Source organism: Callospermophilus lateralis, unplaced genomic scaffold, assembly GCF_048772815.1.
Source record: "Callospermophilus lateralis isolate mCalLat2 unplaced genomic scaffold, mCalLat2.hap1 Scaffold_43, whole genome shotgun sequence".
Lineage (NCBI taxonomy): Eukaryota > Metazoa > Chordata > Mammalia > Rodentia > Sciuridae > Callospermophilus > Callospermophilus lateralis.
In genome coordinates, this window is record NW_027514380.1 from 9,277,703 (window position 1) to 9,297,520 (window position 19,818).

Sequence of the window (19,818 nt, forward strand, 5' to 3'; positions counted from 1 at the left end):
AAAAGTAGTGCACATTGCCTATTTTGTGTGATATGCTTCAGTCCGTTAGAAATCTGTCAGTCACTGCTCTGTCCCCCAGTGTTATTCACTGCCTGGCTGGTAAGGACCTGACAAAGGAAGGAATAATGTCTACTTTATTTTGTATCATTTTGCCACATTGGCAATTTAAAAATAGGAAGGAAATTTTATCAATAGGAAACAGGACCTGCTATAATTAGTCTAGAGTCTAGACTATGTAGTTATAAAATTTATAAAACTTTATTCAATATGTAACATTTTTTAAAAATAAAACCAATTATTATAATGATTCATTTTCCTTCAGTGAAGAACCTGTTTTTCTCTAGAGCTTTATATACTAAGCAAAACAAAATTATAATTATTCCATTTAGTCTCTTGGGATACCTCCATCAATCTTGCTGTTCTCTCTTCAGCAAAAAAAAAAAAAAAGCCTTTGTGTTTGGATAAGAAGAGTCTGGAGACTTTTTCAGATTCCAAGGGCCCTGTCTGACAAAGCAGAATTTAGATATCAAAAACATAATCCACATTTCAGTAACATAAGACAAAATTATCAAGTTTGTCACACACAGCACATTTGTGCCCCAGATATATTCTGTAAATATTACATCCATAATTTTTAAAAAATCACAAATTATTTTCACAGGAAAGTACAAATCTGTATCTGCCAACTTATCAGACTTTTGTTTGTGTTTTGATTCTGATAAAATATCCAGTGGTTTTACAAATTAAATAGTGTCCATTTGAAAATTTAGCTTTCTTTTTAATTTAACAAGTTTAATCCTTATTAACATCTCAGATAAGTTCTATGTTGCTATTGACTTTAGTAACATAAGAAATAGAGCTCTAATCCTTTTGTAATTTAATTTTTATTCATAGTTAAATTTGTATGTATTTACCATATATATCATTGTTTTCCGTGTACACACACACACACACACTATAGGAATGACTAAATATGGCTAATTAGCATATGAGTTTCTCACATAGGTTTCATTTTTGTGGTGAGAAGGCTTTTTAAAATCCATTCTCTTAGCATTTTTTGAGAAATATTCTCTTATTAACTTGAGTCATCATGTTGTACAGTAGAGCCTTTAAATTTAGTCCTGCTCACTGAAATTTTGTATTCTTCTTCCTGTGAATCTCCAAACCTGACCCCTAAAGCACCCAACCCTTGGTAACTGACCATTTGCTCTCTACTTCTGTGAGGTTTATTTTAGGTTCCACATTTAAGTGAGATCCTGTGCTATTGGTCTTTCAAAGTCTGGCTTATTTCACTTAACATAATGTCTTCTAGCTTCTACATGTTGTCACAAATGATAGGATTGCTTTCTCTTTTATTATTAAGTAATATTTCATTGTGTGCATATATGTATTATATGTGTATATACATTTATATCTCACTGAAAATATAACTTTTCAGTATTAAAAGGAAAATGTAGCATGACTTAGAAGTGTAAGTGTGGATTCACTGTGTGACCTTGACAAGTTCTTTATCCACTTTGAGTTTTAGATTGCCTATTTTAAAATGAAGATTATAAAAGGGAAATGATGTATCCAAGCAACCAAGAGTATAGACTGTGTCCTTCTTTACCATTGTACAGGAAGACTATCTTGTGGTGTTTGTGAAAATGGCCCTGCAGCATGCTGCCTGGGTTAGAATCTCAAGTCACCAAGTATCAATTATGTGATCTTTTCCTTATTTAAAGATTTTGAAACTCACTTCTCCCATCTGTAAAATGGAGGTTTTTAACACTGTCTGTCACCTAGCTAACAGCCTCCCCCAAACTCCAGATTCTAATCTTGTAAGCTATGATTAATAAAATGCCCACCTTAGTCAATTGTTGTATAGCTTAAATAAAATAATCCTACATAAAACTTTTTAGCAGAGAGCGATATTTGGAGTAAATGACAGAAATGTAAGTAACATATTATTATCAATCTATATGAGACAATGATTAAAATCCCTGACCAGAATAATTTTATGAATGATAAATTAAGTCCTCTTAAGGCAGAGTGATTAATATTCATTATTTTTAATGGTCAGTGAAAGATTTGTATTATAAAGTCATATAAATAAATGATGTGACCCCTAAAGTCCTTGCTCACTCTCACTGTTCCTACTCTAGGTAAGAATCCCTCCTGCAAAAATAGCTTGCTAATGGTTTTATAATGGAATTTTCATTTGCTGATTGCTTACCTAGTGAAACTGTATGTTACAAGATCAGTACTTATTTAAACTTGACCATAACCCATGAGAAAGGAATGTTATCTCCATTTTCCATGGAGAAACAGATTTGAAGTCCGAATAGTAATACCGTCTTCAAGTCATAGTACTTGTGGGAGTTTACTTTCGAACTGAAATCTAATTCCCAAAATATTCCTTTTAATCAGTCTATGACATGCCCTCTTTTGTGTATCAGTATTTTCTATATGTAGAGAAATAAGAGGTTTTGTTACCAGGAAATGTTTGACTAAGAAAATGTGAATAGTACATTTGCAAAATTCTAAATCAAAGCTTATTTATAATGGCAAATTCTTAATTAAGTAATGTGAGTTTAAAATACATAGATGTGACTTTGTGTGTCTAAATATATACATGCTTATGTTTAAAAGCTAATTAAATCACCTCTATATGCTGGTAAGCTTGATAGCTGATGGTGATTTTTTCTTACTTTGCTTACCCCTTGGTCATGCTAGGTTAATCCTTATTCCTTCTTGGACATGCTTCATAATACTTTTTCTTGCAAACTGAGTATTTAAAGTCCTCTAAATATAATGTTGGGTTCTGGCAGTTAATAGATTCATAAGACTAACTTCTTGTCCAATGCACAGTATTTTACATAATGTTTTTGGAACTCAATTATCCTTACAAAATGATAAAAGTCATTTTGAATTTGTTATCCTTATCCACTAAACGAGCAGAAGCAACTAAGATCAAAGGTGGAGAATTGAGGGAAGGATTTTAAGTTTAATATAAGAAGTTCTCAATAATTAGAGTCGTTTGAAATTGGAATAAGCTGCCTTTTTCAAGTGTTAAGGTGTTCATTGGAAGTATTTAAGAAGTTGTCATAGTTTAGACAACTGGAAATCACCAAATGTTTTTCCGCTTACGTGGCTTTCTCTCATTCAGTAGCTAATGGGTAATAGAGATGTAAAGATTAATAAAAATTGCTCTGCCCTCTAGGAGCTCAGTCTATTGGGGATAACAGTGATAACATAATCAAAGATATGAACCCATTGCTTATCTGGAAGTATAGACAACATATAGAATTATTGTAGAAGGAAGAGGAGGGTTTAAAAAAAAATTCTTATGTGGGAATACAGCCCATTAATGCCTCACAGAGAAGTTAAGATAAGAGTGAGACATACACATGGAAGGGAAAATGATAGGCCATCATCCAGATTTGCTGTTCTGCAATTTTATGATCCAGGCATGATGGGAAAAAAATATGTATTCTTTTGTGAAGTGCTACAAACTGCTGGAGACAAGGGTTTAGAACTCATGACCTTCTAAATAGGAGACTAAAGAAGAAATTTTGGAAAGAAATCCATATTTTATTTCTATCTTCAATGAATCCCTCCCCACACATGCAGCTTTTAGCTAGTTCTATAAACATCCACTCAACACATCTCCTCATCCTTTCCGTTTCTATTCACCTCTCCTGGTTTAAGCCATGTATCCACCAATTCCCACCTAGTTTCCTGTGAGTCTCCCGGTTCTTACTCCAGAGCTAATAAAATAACACACTTCATACAGTAGGCACTCTGACCTTCTAAAAATGAAAATCATATATAGGCAAGCTGTGCCTTGTGATGGTTTGACTTGTAGGGGTTTTTTACATTATGATGGTGTGAAAGTGAAACACACTCAGTAAAAATTGCTCTTCAAGAGCTCCGGTGGTGGCTCAGTGGTAGAGCTCTTGCCTAGCACATGTGAAACACTGGGTTCGATCCTCAGCACCACATAAAAATAAACAAAATAAATCCATGCTGTCCATTCATAACTCCAAAAATATTTTTAAAACTCCTTTTTAAAGTTTGAATTTTGTTCTTTTTCTGGGCTAGTTCTAAGCAGGGATACTCTCCGTGTGGGGCAGTGGCAGCGAGCCATAACTCCTGGGCAGCCATGGGATCATGAGGGTAAACAGCCAATACCCTGCAGTGTACTGTGCCTGTACTGTAGCATTCAGTACGTTCTATCTTAGGATATTTTCAACTTACAATGGGCATCTAACAAGGTTCATTCCAATTTATGAAATCATCTGTTAGAGTTCCCTGATTCTTAAAAAATAAAACTCCAAAATCCTATCACGACCTATGAGGCCCTTTGTAATCTGATCTTCTATCAAAACTTCAAGCCATATTCATTCCCATTTCCCCTTTGTGCAGCTATCATTCTGTTCTGCAAACCTCCTTGCCCTGCTTCAGAACCTTGTCATTGAAGTTCTCTCCACCTGTGACAACCGTCCTCCAGGTCACAGCAAGCTTTGTATGGCTGTATCTTTGTATCAGCCACTTTCATCCATCTAGTCTAAGGAAGTATCTCCCATGTCCTTCCCAGCATTATATCTCACCATCTTCTGAGCTTATTACTATCCATTCCCTTGTTTCTATATTAACTGGTTTAATTTTAGCTACTTTTCACTCTACTTTCCACTCACTGAGAGCAGCAGTTTTGTCTTTCTTATTTATAGATATATAAGGGTGTAGGATAGAGGCTACCCACAGTGGGTACCAAATAAAAAATGTTTGAATGAAACATCATCATCTTGGATATGAGAATAGAAGAAACAAAAGAACTGCTAAGATGTACAATAGAATAGGAAAAATTCTAAAGTCTGTTACTCCCTATAAATGGAGAGGCTCAGTTGAAATACAAATAAATTTAAAATATTTAAAGAATTAAATCTACCTTCTTGTCAGCACATTCATTCACCTAAAAAAGGTTTCTTTCAATAACCACCTCCATGAGATGTCAAAGATAGAAGAAAACCTCATACATCCCAGGTGTCATTGTCCTTCCATTGTCCTCAATGGCAAAAATAAGAGGTGGGCTCAAAGAGCAGGAGGTGTAAAGCTCTTCAGGAATGAACCAGATTTGGTTGACCAAGACATCAACAAAGTAGAAAATTGCTTCTAGCTGTTGGAATCCTGGAAAGTGGCACTTGATGTGAGCCCAGAAAGAAAGTAGAATTTGGGCATGCAGAGATAAAAGGGACAAGAAGGGAAAAACATAAAAGGTCAATGCAAGATACATACAGGGGTCATCAATTAGGTCTGTTTTCCAGGAAAGTAAAGAGTGATTGGAACCTGACTGTGGTAAAAATCCTTTTTTTTTTTTTTTTTGGCAGTACTGGGGATAGAACCCAGGACTGCTCTACCTCTGAGCTACATCCCAGTCCTCTCTATATATATATATATTTTTTTAAATTTTGAGACAGGGCCTTGCTACGTTGTCCCTGTTGACCTTGAATTGCTATCCTCCTGCCTCTGCCTCCTGTGCAACAGGGATTACTGTTGTGTGCCACCATGGCCCAGGGAGACTGTGGTTGAAATTCTTGAATCTGTCAAGATCTTGGACTTCCTATATGTGTTTGTATGCATCCCCACATGCATGCATATGAGCAAGTGTGTGTGAAACATGATCAGGAAAATTACTGTCTTAGTATGAAAAAGAAACTGCAGAAGAGATCAAAGTAGGATGAACCAAATTAAAGCTGCAGTTTACTCTCAAAGGAAGTTCTGTTAACGTGAATTAAAGATCCCAATATCAGAAGTAAAGAAAGACAAAGATTAGCAAGACTATTTTTAAAAATTTTTCCTCAATTTATTTGCTGATTGATTGACTGACATTATTGTTCTTCCTTTATGTTTTCTTCTTCAAACTTGTTTTCCTTGTCTGTGGTTCAAAAATTATTAATCTCTTTCAAATTTTAATCTCTTTCAAATTTTCAAAACATGCCTCTCCTCTCCCCTATTTCATTTCTCTTCCATTGTTCTTGCATTCATTACAGTTGAATATATAAATAGCTATATTCCCAATATTTTCAAGGACCTGTGAAGTAATAATTGCTTAATTCACGGGGAAAAAAGCAAGGCCTGTGTGTTTTTCCTACACTTGTCTTTTTAGTAACTGTTAGTAAAATTTTAAACTAATTTTTAACCAGATTTATAACTTGTGATTTTGAGGTGGACATCCTTTTTTTTCATTTTCTTGACCATTTATAAATGCCAATAAGAAATGTGTCAGACATAAAGCAAATATCTAGAGGCAAAGAGAATCTCATCAGGGACATGAGCAGTTCTCAGAAGAAAAAGATGCCTATACCTTAAATAAGGCAAGACACTATTTTTGTGGCAAAAATCACTATGCTTTATAAATCCTTTAATTAAATATAAACTGAAACCCTCTGTACGTACTTTATTTAGGTCAAGGAAACCTAAATTAGAGAGTTTTCTTCTTTTGATATGATGGTATGTCTTATGCAGCAGCACCATGGATTCTCACAAGAGATTTTGGTTGTAACAAGTTTTTGTGAGTGTCTACATTTTGCCTAGGATGTACCTTGGGAAATTGACATTTAACTATGCTATGTTCTAAAAGGCAAAGAATGCAAAACAGTAGTTTTGAAAATGCTCACTCACAATGTTTGAAGTTTGGCTTATTTGTTGAAAAGTAGATTGAGTAGGAAGAGCTGTTACAAAGATTGAAATGTGGAGTGTATAACCATCATTCAGATAAAGCTTTGTAAGCCCTGTAGCTACTATTACAGATTATACTGCAATTGTGGTTTTATGTGAACTGGGCATAATTGGTCATCAGCACAAACTAAAGCTTATTGAATTCTTGCCTTGCAAGCTTGTCTTTTGCTAGCTTTGATATATTTCTGTGCATCTGGGAACAGCTTAAACCCCTCACAGAGCAATATTTTTAAGATGAAATACAGGGACACTGCTAGAAGGGGTGTTGTTTTGTAGAATACCTCTATGAGTTGGCATTTTCTCAACAGAGGGGTTTTCTTGTGTACTTGGTCACTGAGATTCACAGCCAGATCTTTGGAAACAATTTTTATTTGCAGAAAATTTGCAGTAATATTGCAAACAATTCCTATGTACACTGCAGATCAGAGCACCCGAAAACCTTTATCATGTTTTACCAATTGTCCCCAAAATATCACTTTTAGTAATTTAGAATAGGGTTTTGACCAGTTGTCATACTTTTTCAGTTGTTCCTGACTTTTATGACAGTGATATTTTTAGAGGCCAGACATTTTGTGTGTTTTGTTTCTTCTTTTTTTTTTTTTTTTTTTTTTTTAAACTGGGGATTGAATTCAGGGGCATTCCAACACTGAGCCACATCCCCAGCCCTACTTTGTATTTTATTTAGAAACAGTGTCTCACTGAGTTGCTTAGTGCCCTGCTTTCTGTCTTTTTAGTGCTGAAGCTGGCTTTGAACTCTGGAGCCTCCTGTCTCAGCCTCCTGAGCCATGGGATTTCATGTGTGTGCCACTGTGCTCGGCTTTGTACATTTCTTAATTTGTTTTTTTCCCTAATTTTCCTCATGCTTGTCCTTCATATATACATACATCTGTCAGGAATGTCACAGAAATGGTGCTGTGGTATTCCCATTATATTCTCTCATGGTCTCATATTATCTCCAATATTTTTCATTTTTGTGGTGTTTAATTTGATGGCTTAATTAAGATAACATTCCCTGCCACTTTCTGATTTAAAATTACTTTATCCTCCTTGTTTTTAATAAACATTTTTGTAGGAAGATATTTTGAGACCATGTGTAAAAATTCTATTTCTTAATCTACATTCATCCATGTTTTAGCATGCACTGAGATTTCTAGCCTGAATTAATAATTTATTCTGATGAATGACAAGTTATTTTATAATTCCAATATTCCCTCCATTATTCTTCCTCCTTCACAATCTATTTAAACAGTTTTGTGTCTTGTCCAGTATCTGTCTATCAATCAATCTACTTACCCACCTACCTATCTACCTAAATTGTGAGGACTAATGGATTCCTACTATATTCCCTGGGTTATAATCCATTGCTGTCATAGCCTATTTTGATGCTTAAATATTCCCAAATTGATCTGAGTATGGTGGCACACACCTGTAATCCCAAGAGCACGCAGGAGAATTGCAAGTTCAAAGCCAACCTCATTAACTTACTGGGACCCTAAGCAATTTAGTGATATTCTATGTCAACATAAAAAATTAAAAGGGCTGGAGATGTGGCTCATTCATTAAGTGTCCCTGTGTTCAATTTCCAGTACTCCTCAAAAAGTCTTGATACTGGAAGCCCTTCAAACTGGCTCGACAAACTCTCTCTACCACTCTTTGAGAATTCCTTTATTTATTTTGTATTTTTTTTAATGGCTCAGAATGTTCTAAAATCATCTTGTACTTTCCACAACTTGACTTCAGCTTTTAAAGAGCCCTGATTTCTTTCTGTGGAGAGTGGTATTTAAAACTAAAATCTCACGGCTGAGGTTGTGGCTCAGTGGTAAAGCTCTTGCCTAGCATGTGTGAGGCACTGGGTTTAATCCTCAGCACTGCATATAAATAAAAAAAATAAAGATCTATCGACATCTTAAAAAAATATTAAAACAACAAATAAATGAAAAATAAAATCAAAATCTCAGTGCACCTTTCTAAGCAGTAAAAACTAAGCAATATATTTAAATATAAATGCAAACACATTTACATAATTATTTACATATTTTTAATATAAATCTGTATGTAAACACCCATATTTATAAAATTTGAAATTTGATAGTATCTAGGATTTATTATCAAGTTTGTTTAAATGTCCAGTAAGTAAATAATAAAATTTAGGGTAGACCAGTGGACTTTGTTACATTCAGTATTGTCTGTTATTGACTTAGTGACTGAGTTGTCTGTGTGCCAAGGAAAACTCAAATACAGGAAAATACTCAGTGCCCAGAAGTATTTGGATGGTGTAAAACTATAGGTTACTGCTTAATAGATCTTAATTTATAGTCAGCTTGGTTCAAGTCTGGGTTAAGCATCTTCCAGAGGTGCACAAAAGCAGGTCATAGCTTTTAGGTTAATCATTGGTGAAATGTTGATTGTTAATTATTACAACTCTTAGTAATCTCCTCTAGCACTAAGGGCCTAGCTTATTAGACCTCTAAGTAAATTAAACATTACTTATGCAATGGTGTATCTTATAGTTTTATTAGGTACGTATATAGCATGAAAACCATGTCAAGGTAGTCTACATAGGACAGCATCTGCTAACTATCATAGTACTTATTTTTGCTTTTTACATTTAATATAAGGAAAATATCAATGTGAGAATACTGAATGATGCTAATGTAATAGTTGCTCTGACATTAAAATATAGCTTCAGATTCTGAAGTCTTTATATATTGTTTCACAAATAAACCCAAATAAATATTTTATTGTTATGAGGCAGTTATAAAAATAAGGGATACTTGAGGATTCTTCAAAGACTAACTAAACTTTTTTTTATTGTTGGTTGTTCAAAACTTTACATAGTTCTTGATATATCATATTTCACACTTTGATTCAAGTGGGTTATGAACTCCCATTTTTACCCCGTATACAGATTGCAGAATCACATCAGTTACACTTCCATTGATTTATACATTGTCATACTAGTGTCTGTTGTATTCTGCTGCCTTTCCTATCCTTTACTATCCCCCCTCCCCTCCCCTCCCCTCCCCTCTTCTCTCTCTACCCCCTCTACTGCAGTTCATATCTCCCCCTTGTATTATTTTTCCCTTTCCCCTCGCTTCCTCTTGTATGTAATTTTGTATAACCCTGAGGGTCTCCTTCCATTTCCATGCAATTTCCCTTCTCCCTCCCTTTCCCTCCCACCCCTCATCCCTGTTTAATGTTAATCTACTTCTCATGCTCTTCGTCCCTACTCTGTTCTTAGTTACTCTCCTTATATCAAAGAAGACATTTGGCATTTGTTTTTTAGGGATTGGCTGGCTTCACTTAGCATAATCTGCTCTAATGCCATCCATTTCCCTCCAAATTCTATGATTTTGTCATTTTTTAATGCAGAGTAATACTCCATTGTGTATAAATGCCACATTTTTTTTATCCATTCGTCTATTGAAGGGCATCTAGGTTGGTTCCACAGTCTTGCTATTGTGAATTGTGCTGCTATGAACATCAATGTAGCAGTGTCCCTGTAGCATGCTCTTTTTAGGTCCTTAGGGAATAGACCGAGAAGGGGAATAGCTGGGTCAAATGGTGGTTCCATTCCCAGCTTTCCAAGAAATCTCCATACTGCTTTCCAGATTGGCTGCACCAATTTGCTAAACTTTTTTGGTAATTTGAATAAAAGTTAAATGTTTCACACTTAGTACTGTCTGCCCATATATAGACTGAATTTAAAATATAATTCTACTTAATCAAACTATGAATTGGAAATACTTCAGGAATGGAGGGCTGTAATGTGCATAGGCCAGATATCTGGTCCCACTTGCATGTGAATATAAACCAATTATGACTTCTAAGTTTAACTTCTCTTTATTCCTTTCAAAGACTAATCTGTTTCCATTGGTAATGTAGATAACTCACTTGGGGACTACCATGGGAAATGAACCAAATGAACCAAAGAACTTGACAATAAGATTATCTTGTGACTAGAAAGCAGTAAGGAGTGAATCAACCAGAGACAAAAAGTACTGCCACATTAGAAAAATGAAAGGCTTTCACATCAATGCTGAGCAGTCAGAAGTATGAACACATTATAAAAGAGTGTCTTAGTGGGTATGGGGTCTTAGCCAATGAAACTGAATAAATAAATAAATTGTGGTTAAGGATGATAACCACAATTTAGCTCCTGAAGAATGCCATTTAAGACCTGTTTTAAGTAAAGCAAAATTTCTACTACCAAAACACATTCTGAATATTCTTTCTCCCTTTACAGATTATTCTAGAAGAAGATACTAGGAATCTTTATAACTCACATGACCACAAGCATTCTAACTCCTAGGACCAGCAGCTGTCATAGGACCAATTATAATTGAGCTATAGACAGCCATCTCAGGGAGCTATTTAATATAACTCAGCCGCTGAGAGATGAATCCATGAATATGCAGTCTGCTGGACAATAGGCCAGTGCTGGCTTACAGCCAGCTCACCAAGGAATGGTGCCTTTGTGACACTTCTTGGCAGGCAGCCTGTCAGCTTTCCTTGGGGACCCTAGTCTCACTACTTACTCTCCATTTAAACTTCTTCAACAAATAATAAAAACCCTTAGAAACCTCAGAGGACTTTTTCTCTTTATTCAGAGCCAGATATGGTCCTTGTTTTGGTATTGACCAGAACCCCACATGCCTCAAGACAGTTACTTTTTAGACCTTTAATAATAATAACATTTGACTTCACCATTATTTTTCAAGGCTTTGCACTTCTCTATTTTTTTTTTGCACTTCTCTATTTCTATAGGTGAACAAACTAAAGCTCAGAGCAGCTAAGTAACTTGCCAAGATCATATGAATTAATAACTCTTTAGTGATAGCATCAAGCTTGTTTTTTCCCCACATTTTTTATTAGTGCATTATAGTCATACATAATAGTGGGGTCTGTGCTGCATCCTTGTACCTGTATTCAATATAACAGTATAACTTGATCAATATTACTTCCCAGCACTCCTCCTTTTCCTCCCCTCCTTCCACTTCTTGGTCCCTTTCCTCTGTACTACGCATCTCCCCTTTTATTTTCATGAGACACACTCCCCAAACTTTCTTTACTTTTTTCCTCTCCATCTTCCACATATATGAATAAAAAAATATGACTCTTGACCTCCTGAATTTGGCTTACTTCACTTAATACAATGTTCTCAAGCTCCATTCATTTTCCTGCAGATGACATAATTTCAGTTTTCTTTATGGTGGAATAAAACTCACTGTGTATATATATCCCATTTTCTTTATCCATTTATTGTTCATTGGACACTTACCCTGGTCCATAGTTTGGCTATTGCGAATTGTGCTGCTATAAATATGGGTATGTCTATATCACTATAGTAGGATAACTTTAATCTTTTAGGATAAAAATGAGGGGTAGTATAGCTGGATCATGTGGTGATTTCATGCCCAGTCTTCAGAGGAACCCCCATACTTGCTTCCATAGTTGTTCTGCAAATTTACAACCCCAACAAGAGGGGATAGGGCCAAGTTTTAAACCCCACATGCACACACCATTGTGCAACTTTTCCTTCTCTATTCTTCATCCTCCAATGATACTGTTTTACTGTCACTACTGATATGGTTTTTTCACTCATTTATCAATATTTGTTGAGAGCTACTTCTATCGTAGACATGGGGCTAGACTTTCAAGTGCAATGGAAAGCTTAAACATAGCGAAGAAAATCTTAATTTGAGAGATAAACAGTAGCCAATTATATTAATTTAATATTACAAGTGTATAAAATACTGGAAAAGTGTAAGTTCAGAGAGCACTAAGGGAGAATAAATAAGGAAAAATGTAGTCTCCAGAGAGAATGGGAAACAAAGTGAAGGATGCTGGCATAGAAGTCAAGGTAGGATAGTCTCTTAAAGAGCCAAGTAATCTGCTTCTTGAAATACTACCAAGATATCAAGAAAGGAAAAGACCAAAAATATTTGTTGAATTTAACAACACTGAGATCTTTGCTGGCCTTAATGGTATGTCCTGTTGCTTGAATATTGTAACTTCTGACTTAAATTTGTTATGCTTATTATATTCAGTTTTAAACCAAATAAATATGAATAGTCTGCCAGAAATTATTGCAGGTCAAGGCATAGCTGTGTATAGGAATTCTTGGTCTGTCATTCTTTTGTGTATCATCTCAGATACATCTATCCATCCTTATAGCATTTTGTTTACTATGATGTCTTAAAATCTTCATGAAAATTTCAGGCTCTTCATCTGTCAGTTAAATATGAACTATTTCTGATATCAATGATTACAATTTGTGGGGGTTTTCCCCCTCAAAACCAAGATTTAGAATAAAAGCAACATATTTATTAAAATTTATTAAGAAGATACTTTTTCACATAAAAGTATTTTTATAAATCTTTAAAGTTATAAATATTCAGCAATAACTTATCATGGTCCAGACCTTGTGCTAGAAGTAATACTGTGAGTAAGCAGATGTCTATAAAGCACACCATGCAACATGTAGTGCTGTGTTGTCTTGCCTCCTTCTGTGTCTTAGAACTTCACGCTCTGAATTTTTTAAAGATGTGGTGGTTGAGATCAAATATATGTAGATTTTTGAAGCTACATCAAGAAGAGTTTCTTAGAACGTTTGCCTGCATTTAACAGGAAAAGATTGCAAGAAGTAAATTTAGAATATCAGAAGTTCTACTGTCCCTCTGTTGAGTGCTTTCCATTTGATCAGACCTACCTTTACAAGTTAGCCACACACATAAACACACACTATGCAGGTGCATGTAGATAGAAAACACCTAATAGAAGATCTAAGAAAGAGAAATTTTTTTCTGATTTACTTTAAGTCTTCTGAAATCTTTGGAAATTGAGTCCTTATAATATTTGTAGCCACAATGACTTTTTCATTTTTATTCATCCTTTGTATTTGGGGTTATATGTTGTAGGATTTTCTTGGGGGAAAAAAAGTTTAGGTGTTGTTTCAATGCTTTTATTATTCTCATAAAACATAATGTGGCCTGATTTCCTATAAAATAGACAAAAAAATTGTCTCTCTCCAAGTATTTTACCCAATAAATGTAATTAACTCTTGGTGGTTGGTTACAACCTTTCAAATTTAGAAAAGCTGATATAACACCTCATTCCTGGTTTAGTTGTATGTGAAAAGTTGAAAAATTCTCCTACAGATAGATAGCCCTGGAATATCTCACCATAAGCGAGTCTGTCTTACCTTGATGGAAACTTATAATAAATTGATTTCTTCTTGTGTGCTGGAGAACTTCCACTTTGATGAGTCACTGTGACTACAGTTGCTGTTTGTTTCTGTCTTGGTTAATTTCAGAGCACATTCAGAAAATGAAGGTACCTCTTCACCATCTGCTGATTCCTGTACCAGTCCTACAAAGATGGACTCCTTGTACAGTAAGACTGCTAAGCAGTGCCTAGAGGAGATATCTGGTAAGTGACCTGATTTATGGGTAGTTCTAACCTTGGAATTTGGTAATCTCCCTGTAAGTCTTTGTATTAAGTCATATTTATGCTATACTTTTGCAAAAATAAACTCTATGAATCTCATGCTTCAGAGATTCTTAGATGATTGGCTCTTCTGTCTAGGATGATCTTTTTGTTGCTCTGAAAAAAAAGTGGTTCTGCTTTCAGAAGCTGATGCTCTAAGTTATTTTTCCCCTCAGTCAAGTTGAATATAATCAGAGAAACCCGGTGAACCTTCTGTTGTTAATAAGACAGCTTGGATATATTTGGAAATTGAAAATATTCTAAAGATCTATTGTCAATGTAAATTTTTTGACTAATCCAACCCTGCTCTGTCTTCCATATTATTCAATTTGGAACATTTGTACTTGGAGATTCTAAATATACATCTTGAGAAAAACTCTAATGAGGGAAATATTTTATTATATGTAGATAACATATGAAAAACAAAATTCACACCTGGGTGCATCCCTATAGTCCCAGTGACTTGAGAGGCTGAGGCAGGATGATCACAAGTTCAAGGTCAGCCTGGACACCTTAGCAAGACCTGTCTTAAATAAAAAGCGAAAGAGAGTAGGGATGTAGCTTAGTAGCAAAGTACCCCAGAGTTTAATCCACAGTATCAAAAAACAAAACAAAAACATATGCCTCAGATTATTCAAATTTCTTGAGTATATATAAAATAGAATTATCAGCTTTAACCCAACATTTTTTCCCAGGATTCAAGTGAGCCTAGGAGTATATGGAAAACCTTTGGAGTAATTTTGTTATATGTAATCTATATTCATGAGTAACTAGGTTACTTCTTATCAAAATATGCTTTTCCTAGGGTATGAGAGGATTTATGAAGATTTTATCTGTTCCTAAATGAAAGAATGCATGGCAGTAGACATATATCTGCTCTTTCAAAAAGTCTCTTTCTCAGCCTTCATGTATTCACAGATAAATCCAAAGGAAAAAAAAACTAAATGAACTATTTCAATTGAAAAATTACTGTAAAACTACATGCACTCAATATATTGCTGTGAAGCTCATGAAAGAAGCTACATCACAATTTGAATGATTCAGAAAGTTCTGCACTTTGGTAATCATGAAACACAATTTGACAAACATTAGATGTTACTGCAATATCTGCTTGTAAATATTGACAATGGCAGAACATCCCCAGGGTACCTTTTATAATCATCATTAGGCAACAGAGGTTTCAAATTGAGAACAGAACAAAGGGCCTGTATAGGGAAGGGTAGAAATTATATTGCAAAGATATATATATGAAGATGTTATTTATGGGTTTTTCAAATGCTCAAGGGAAGTGTTGGCTTTCTCTTAGCTCTAGGTAATACTGTAGTCAGAACAATGCTGTGTATCTGTACTGTAGCCAGATATCTTATAAACCTAAGATGACAGGAAGATACTATAATTCCAATATTAATTTATACATTAATATCTTAAATATGCCTATGAAGTACTACAGCTCAAATCTGTGGGCAAAAATAAACTTAATAGGAATTTAATTATAATTGTGAATTTATTATAATTGTGAATTTCACAATTTTCACTATTTTCTGAAATTAATATATCACTGAGTAGCACAGCTGGAATAATCCATATTAAATTTTTTTTCTACAGTTTATCATTCTGTCTAGCATTTAATCATTTTTTCATATTTCCAGTTAATATTGCCAGTTAATGTTCTGAGGTTTTTAATGGAATACTTGAGGGTGAAATATAAATTAGACTTCAATATAATATAACAATTTAATGGATTTAATTGAAGAAATACTAGTTTGCAGTAAGAATGAATTTTTTATATAGAATCAAAGATTTGAAGAAGGGACGAAAATAGAAAATAAATGTTACAATGAGTCTTATCTGATTGTGTCATTCTAACTGTTATCTGTTTTAAGTGTAGCCTGTAAGGGAGTGATAACAACATCTGTCAATGCAAACATTAGATATTGTGAAAGAAAGATGGTATTTGTTCATGGTTAGTAGGTTATAAATTGAGTATAGGTGAATATTCATTATCCAAAATGCTGAGACAAGAGCTGTTTCAGATTTCAGATAGGCTCAGATTTTGGAATATGTGTACATATATAATAAGAAATATTGGGGTGGGATCCATGTCTTAGCATGAAATTTACTAAATTCATATACGCATACACACACAGCCTGAAGGTAATTTAATACATTAATATTATAAGTATACCTGTGTTTTTAAGTTATTTTCAATTGACAGATAATAATTATATATATATATATATATATATATATATATATATATATATATATGGGTTATAAGGATATGCATTGTGTAATGATCAGCTCAAGATGTTTAGATTACCCATCATCTCAAACATTTATAGTTTCTTTGTGATAAAAGCATTCAAAATCCACTCTTCTAACTATTTTGATTTATATAATACAATATTGCTAAATACAATCACCTTCCTGTGTAACAGCATGATAGAACTTATTCCTCCTATCTGTGTCTTTGTACCCATTTTGACTGTGACCCATCACATGAGATCAGGCATGGAGCTTTACACTTGAAATGTGTTGTCAGTGCTCAAAATGTTTCAGGTTTTGGAGCATTTCATGTTTTGGGTTTTCAGATTAGGGGTGCTAATTGAAGAAATGTAGATGAGGATATACCCAGTAGACAATGAGAGGATGATTATGATAGAGATGGTATGGCATATCTTTCTCATTTTTAAATTTTAGTTGGTAGATACTATTACTCTCTCAGTTATATGCCCCTTTTAATTTTTAGTGACTTTAATATTTGCATAGATGGACCTTTTAACACCCTAGCCTCTCTTCTAGTAATCTTGACTTGAAATCCCTCCTGAGATATTTATCCTCATGATCAGATCCTACATCTAGGCATCAGAAAATAAACTTATCTATAACCTCATTTTCATGCATCTCACTATTGTTGATTATAGCCTCCTGTTTTTTCAATGCTCTTTATTTTGTTCCCTCACCCTACCCATGATTTCTCAAGGATTTCCAGTTCACAGGTCCTCTCACATTCTACTTTCCCTCATCAAACTGCTTATTCTTTCTTCCCTCCCTAATCAGTTAAATTCTTATGATAATTGAAATATATATTCCTGTGATATAAATTCCCTCAACTCCCTTGTTCCTTTCTCACTTCATCATCCTCATTCACTGAAATCACAGACCAGTTTATATTCAACTCTCCACTCTTTACCAACCAACAGTGAATGAACCAGGAGAAAAATACATACAGGTTGATGTCACTCACTCAATATTGTTAATCTCAAAGCTTCAGTGAATATGTAATGTTTTTTTAGCAATCATTTGATATATCTCTGGGTTTTCTCTTAAATTTCTAAGTGACTATTTTTAACCTTTCCTTCTCAAACCTATAATTTCACCTGTCCTATCCATTCTTTAAACTGAAAATTTTGATGTATTTTTCACTGAAAAAATAAAAGCACAGAGAAAGGAAGTTCACCAACCCTTGCCAACACATCTACCCATTTATAGCAATTAAACCCACTTAGTATCTAATATACTCGGCCTGTACTTGGATTATGCTCTCTTCCACTCTTTAATATCTCTCTCCATAAAATTATTCTCCTTAGCTAAAGAGATATTAATATATCCCCAATCTTAATATTTTTAAAAACAACTTCTCTTGAGCCCAATTCATGCTTTAAATACTGTTCTAATATGTGTCTTCTTTATATCACACTCTAACAAAAGGAGGCCTTCAAACAGTCTTTAATTCCTCTCTTATTGTCTCATAACCCTATTCCAGTTAGACTTGTAGCCCCATGTCTCCACTGAAACTACTCTTAATTGAAGTTTATAATAGTGTCAACATGGCCAAATCCAAGGATCACATCAGTCCTCATCTTATTTCACCTCTATTATGGTTTGGATATAGAAATATGCCCCACCCCTAAGCTCATGTTTTGGAAACAGTCCTCAGTACTGCAACATTGAGATATTTAACTTCTAGGCAATGAAGAGAATTTGGTGATTTAATACCAAACTGTGGCATCATCAGTGGATTAATCCATTTGTTGGATTAATAATTTGAATGGTTTGCTGAGTGGTAACTGTAGGCAGGTGGGGTGTGTGGCTGAAGGAAGTAGGTCACAGGGGGTGTAATTTATTTTGTCTTAGACTTCTCACTTGTTTCCTGGTTCCTGGCTATCAGGCTCCTCTCCCATGATGGTATGCCTTACCTTGGGAACAGAGCCATGGAGTCAGCTGACCCTGAACTGAACCCCTAAAACTGTGAGCCCAAAATAAACTTTTCCACCTCTAAGTTGTTCTTGTCAGGTCTTTTGGTCACAGTCACAAAAAAGCTGACAAGCATAACCTCTCACCACCCATTTGACCTCCTCCGTAAAAGTTTCTTTCTTCATTTCTAAGACCGCATTTCCTTGGTGTTCCTCACACTCACTTTTTAGTCCTCCTTGGTCTTATTTTGTAGTTATTCTTTTTCTCCCTGATTTTGTAGTCACTGCAGTGATCCAGGTATCTGTCTCTGGATTCCTCTATCTGTACATGCTCCATTGGTGATTTAATACTATATCATGGTCTTAAATCTCATCCATGTATGGATGGCTCACAAATGTTTCTCTCTAATTCTCTCCCCTGTGTTTTGGATGCAAATATCCAGCTCCTTATACAAACTCTCCACTTGAATATCCCATATCCCCAAGTTTCAGTGCCACTGCTATGGTTGGATTTTTATTTCCAATGGTTACTGTGGAGACATCAGTGGGAATAATTCTGTCCTGCATCCTAAGTGAAGTGGTGTTTATGATCTAGAACTCTGATAGTTAGTCTTGGCAGAGTATGTTTCAGGTTTTGTGAATTTTTGAAGCCTATATAACATGAGGGATCCTGAAAATAATACAAAAATAAAATTCTAAAATAAGGTACAGCACCTCAGAAGATATACAGGTGAGTTAGGGGATCTATAGTTTAACCACAAAGTAATCTACCTTGAAGTCCTGGTGCAGCTTTTCTGATGCATATCCATTGCTTCATCTTCTGATAACAAAACCATTTTGATTTTCCTTGGGGATCATTCTGTATTCATGTGGCCAACTAAAATTAACCCAAGTAGAGTCAATCAGAACAACTCCTCCTTGACCAGAGTGACAGTTTCAGGAGTGGATTTATGACCTGATCTAGTTCAGTCATAGCAAATGAGGCTCAATCTCAGATCTTTTCCTTAGACTGCTCTGGAAGAGAGGTTCTATTTTTTCCATGAGATCAGAAGCTAATAAAAAAAAGTAAGTTGGGTCCTGCTGGCAGTTTTATATACCCTCAAATAAAGCAAACAGAGAAAATAGAACCTAAAGCAGCAGAAAATGAACCTGAGGTCATTGTAAGAAATATCTGAGCCCCTGAATAATACATATCTGAAATTCTCCTTCTCTGAAATTTTTTGATATGTTACTCAGGAAAAATTCCTTTTTGTGGTTAAACAAATGTGATAAACACCCCTATTTCATGAGGTACAAGATACAAGACATGCACAGATTTGAAATACTGTTAAGGAGCAAACTTAGTTCAGACTGCAATGTAGATTTGTTGGAGGGATAGATTCACTGTTAGGTAGGAAGTATAGTTGTTGAAAAT

General features: G+C 34.7%; 1 protein-coding gene across 1 annotated transcript in view; it reads left to right on the plus strand.

The window, feature by feature from the left end:
* LOC143389129 (neuron navigator 3-like) overlaps positions 1 to 19,818 on the plus strand; it is a 133,303-nt gene that overhangs the window by 75,830 nt on the left and 37,655 nt on the right. Inside the window, 1 exon segment of the mRNA XM_076842401.2 lies at positions 14,036 to 14,151. Within this exon segment, the coding sequence (XP_076698516.2) occupies positions 14,036 to 14,151 (116 nt within the window).